Below are 4594 nucleotides of genomic sequence, written 5' to 3'. Positions count from 1 at the left end.
TGCAAGCAAGCAAATGATGAGTAGGATCTCCTGGATGTAAGTATCATGGTAATTGGTTTTTCTCTGGATCTTTTCAGTTACTAACTGCGTGCAAGCAGCTCTGATGCTGTCAGCCAGTTCTTGTACAGCCATTGTCCATCCATCCATTATCTATACACCGCTTAATCCTCACGAGGGTCGCGGGGGGCTGCAACATCAGAGCAAGATTTAAAATGATTTATTCTCCAAATAATATGAGTTAAGTAATAAATTGAAAAAAAGATGATTATTATTTTAGGAAATGTAACATTAATTTAAATATTGTGTAAAACAAAAACAGATACTTCTTCTTAATACAGATTGCATCTTTTATTTCAATTAATTACAGTCCATTTAGGTGCTTTAAAGCTGGTTTACCTTCCTTTGATTCTGCTATCAGTTCATTTTCAGCAGTGATTTGTGCTTCATGTGTATGTGTCAGAATCTCAGCAACACCAAACCTGGCTACTGTCATTGTCTTTCAAGTGTTATTCAAAACTAAATTACAGAAACACTACATTAGTCTTATCTTGCATAATAGAACACAAACATTTAATTTGATAGCCATAAAGCATTTTAACATGAAATCATGTATTATATATCTGAACATCGTCTTAGAGTTGAGATGAAGAAAAATGTTCAACAGTGACCTTGTTTTAAAAACAGAGGATTATTTAGAAAGTATAAAATAATGAGGTTTATACAGATAATTCTGTTTACTTTGGAGGTTATTAGACATTGAATGCTGTAGCTCTGATCTAGGAAATGTAAAAAACATTCATAGCCAGATTGTAGATTTTGTCTCTTTATTTAATCAGGTGTCAGTCATGTAACATGCTGATAATACTACATGCAGAATAAGTGATTCTTTAATTCCTTTAAAAGTGTAAATATTTCCCATCAGCTTCTTCAGTGAACAAGGAGCAAAGTCATTCTACTTTCTTCTCAACTCAGATGACAATATAAGTTTTTCTGGCACGTAAACACTGACCAGGCAAAAAGAAGATCTGCTTTGTCTTGGACTTGAAACACTGATCAACAACATCATAATGCACATTCATGCAAGCATTCAGATCATACAAACAACCTCAGGATCTTTTGNAACGTCACTCACCCATCTGAGAGGTATGTTGGATGCATCTCCATCCACAAGTTCAAGAGGAAATCCATCTAGCAACAGTTCTGCACAGAGTTTGGGCAGGTGCTGTAGTTGTTGACGTCTGGGGTTTGTCTTAGGAAGGGAAAGTGAAGCTTCATAGATCTGACCCATTTCACGGAAGAAGTGTTCAGTCCCCAGTGAGCTGTTGGAAAGCTGTCTGTCAATTTCTTTGATCTCCTCTTTGTTCTCAGAATCCTTGCATTTTTCTTTATACTGCTGCCTGAGTCCAGACAGTTTCAGACGAGACAAGTTATCGAGGTTCATTCTCACCCATTTCAGGAAATAACATCTTTCTATCCCTGGGCTTGACATTGCGTTGATGAAGCATGTCATAGCTGGTGACATTTCATAGGAGTTCTGTTGTTGTCGCAGGTTCTTCCTCTTTACCTGAAGATCACTTTTGTACTTTTCTATGTTTTCAGACCCAACTTTCCGAAGCCGGAATTCTTCCTTCTCTAAGCTTGTTATTTCCTTCCATATTTGGCCTTGCAAGGGAAGCTGGTCTTCTTTGTATCTAAGGATGTCTTGAATTTCTGCAGTGATGGCATCTGCTTTTTGTTTTCCAGCCTGGCACTCTGGAGAGTCTTCATCAACCAAGATTCCCAGTTCATGGGCAATGTCAGCCATTTGCTCTATTGGCATCTTCATCTTCGAGTTCTCAACTACATCAGTGACTGATTTCCTCAAGCTCTTGACAAAGTCTGCATCATTCATGTTCATTGTCTTCAAAATAATGTTGTTCTTAGTCAAGCACAACCTGGTTGCTACTTCTTTTAGAGCATCTAAACTGAAGCTCTTACTCTGATGGTTGCCCACCAAGAAGATCTGTGCCTTGTGGTTCTGGTTGGTAAGTAGACTGCAATCAGAGTCCAAGTTGTCAAAGAACATGAAAACAGCTGCTGATGTCTGACACAAAAAGGAGTATTGTGTTTCAAATGAAGCTATGTCACCGCGAAGGTTAGCTACAGCAACTGGTTGACTGAAAACATCCAAGTTTTTGGTTCCACAGGGAAGGTACCAAGTAATTTCAGTCAGTCCATTGGAGATTCTTCTTGGACTGTCACCACACTCCATATCGCGGTGAACAAAGGTGTCGTGGTACTGCTGAGAATTGCTCAGAAACTTATTGAGGATCTCTGACTTGGACAAGGAGCACTCACCTATTCTCACAAAAGAGATCATTGGAATATCAGAGAGAACGATTCTTTCTTCAGTGAAGCCCTTAGATTCTAAAAGTGACTGAGGTCTGTACTTTTTAACGATGTCTCTCATGGCCCACAGCATGAGTGTGCACTGTTTTGTGTCACAGTTGGGAAGCAGCAGAGGCACCGAAAACTGACACATAGACATTTTTAGTGCCATTTCCTGCTGCACAAAACCATCAGAACACAGAAAGAGAGCAGTGATTATGTCGAGAGGGTTTACCATGTCAGCTAGATTTGGGCTGTCAAAGAGATTATCAAAATCTAGGTCTCTAATCTCTGATGCAGCATCACAGGTTGATTCACGTACAGATGTACATTTCACATTCTTAGCTGTCACATTAACCATCATAAGTTGTTTGAGAAAATACCATGGAAGGTCTGATTTAGTCTTGGCAGGTTCATCAGTAATGGTCTTCTCATCAATCTCAAGTATGTTGCTGAGTGACAGTTTTTCTTTGTAGCGCTGCTCCAGTCCCAGATCCTGCAATAAGCTCTGCAGATGTGTCTCTGTGGGTATAAAGATTTGTGATATTTCAAGCAAGTAGCAACCATTTTGTTTTTTTAAACATGGATACTAAATTAATCTTCTTGGTCACACGAAATATTAAATAATATTATGTTGTGGGTTCTCCATGGCAATGTAAGCTAAACTTTTCATGGTCTGTACGTGATATTATGGTACAGTGAAAGGTTATATGGCTTTTATTTTCATCATTGGCCAGGTTTCTTGGTAATTTGTAAAAGCTGAATATGTGGCAGAAGAGAGGAGTCTGTCTCAGTGTTAGACTCAACGTACAAACTTTGCAAAACCCTAAAGCTCTGCTCCAAATACTTTCTTAGTTATGATTTTTTGAAAACTTCTTTGTATGTGTATTGTAGGATANCTTCTGCCTTCTTCTGGGCCTGGTCTCGCTTATGGAACACATCTTTGAAATCAGAACGAAACCTTTCCTTGTTTTTCATCAAACATCTGTAGGGATCATTTTCTTGAATGAAATTCTTGTGCATTTCCTCAAAGCGTCTGGCTGCAAATCCACAGATGTGCTGTTTTAGAGAAACCTCAAACTCAATGTCTCTCTTCACATTCTGATTGTTTTCCAGTTTCTCATCGATGATGAGTAGGATCTCCTGGATGTAAGTATCATGGTAGTTGGTTTTTCTCTGGATCTTTTCAGTTATAAACACTGAACAAGCAGCTATGATGCTGTCAGCCTTTTCTTGTACATGATCTTTGCCATACCACCACTTATTCACTTCACGTTTAGGTTTTTTGAACCATTGTTCATCTGTATATGTGAAAGGCTCTTGTCCACAATCTCGCAGTCTTTGTTGACTCAGCAATTCACATGCACAACTCCCCTTGTGAGACAGATTTGTTCTCAGGCAGTGACCTACCCTGGTGAAGACATCTGTGGTCTGTTGTTCAGAAAAAGGAAGTTTTTTGAGTGTTTCATTCCACATCTTATCAAATTCTTTGTCCAGTTCTGTCTCTCCCATCTGGACTTTTCTCTTTCGACATTTATCAATTAATCCACACACTGCTTTTTCTATTTCATTTGTGTGGTTCTCTTTGATTTTGTCAAGTTCTCTCATTCCCCGTCTGTCTGCTGCTGCTGTGAGTTGATTAATAACAGAGCTTTCCATTTCTCGTCGAAGGCTCTTTGCACTGTTTGAAAACTCCTCTGTTTGTTTGAAATACTGTGTTAGATTGTTGAGCAGCTTTGTCTCCCATTCAGACAGCTTCATGGCTGCTTCACTTTTCAGTTGAGTGAGAAATGTGTCCATGTCAGATGTCTGAGATTTGGTAGCAACTGTACCAAAACTGGATATTTTTGTTTCTGCATTTGTGACCCAGGTGTACATGTCCTTTCTGAATTCCCACTCCCATTTGTTGAACTCTGTGCAGAGCTTCATATATGCGTCAGCTACGAGGCTGTTTCTGAAGCTGAAGATGAAGTTCTCGTGTTTTACTGCATTCCACAGGCTTTTCAGCCACTCTTTGAAATCCAAGATGTTATTAGCAGATGAGTCACAACTTCCCAGTTGTTGGACAATGTTTTTCTTCAGTTCATACACAGCCTCGCTGTAACCTGCATTGACTGGTGCCATTGGTGGGTTTCCATTCCAGAGTCCAGGAATGTAGCAGTTCCCAGTGTCTGGACTGTACTCCATCACATCAGTGAAGCTCTTGTTCTCCTCTTTCTTTTCCATT

At 39.4% G+C, this 4594-nt stretch overlaps 1 protein-coding gene across 1 annotated transcript; it reads right to left on the bottom strand.

The window, feature by feature from the left end:
- Positions 1–1087: 1087 nt before the first annotated feature.
- LOC103376329 (up-regulator of cell proliferation-like) lies at positions 1088–4554 on the bottom strand. The gene is made up of 2 exons (XM_008306703.1): positions 3778–4554; positions 1088–2956 (listed from the first exon to the last, which is right to left on the bottom strand). The coding sequence occupies exons 1-2, from the start codon at positions 4552–4554 to the stop codon at positions 1088–1090; spliced, it is 2646 nt and encodes an 881-aa protein (XP_008304925.1).
- Between the last annotated feature and the right edge of the window lie 40 nt (positions 4555–4594).

Source organism: Stegastes partitus, unplaced genomic scaffold (genome assembly GCF_000690725.1).
Source record: "Stegastes partitus isolate 25-593 unplaced genomic scaffold, Stegastes_partitus-1.0.2 Scaffold3873, whole genome shotgun sequence".
Taxonomy (NCBI): domain Eukaryota; kingdom Metazoa; phylum Chordata; class Actinopteri; family Pomacentridae; genus Stegastes; species Stegastes partitus.
This window is presented reverse-complemented; position numbering and strand designations above follow the sequence as displayed.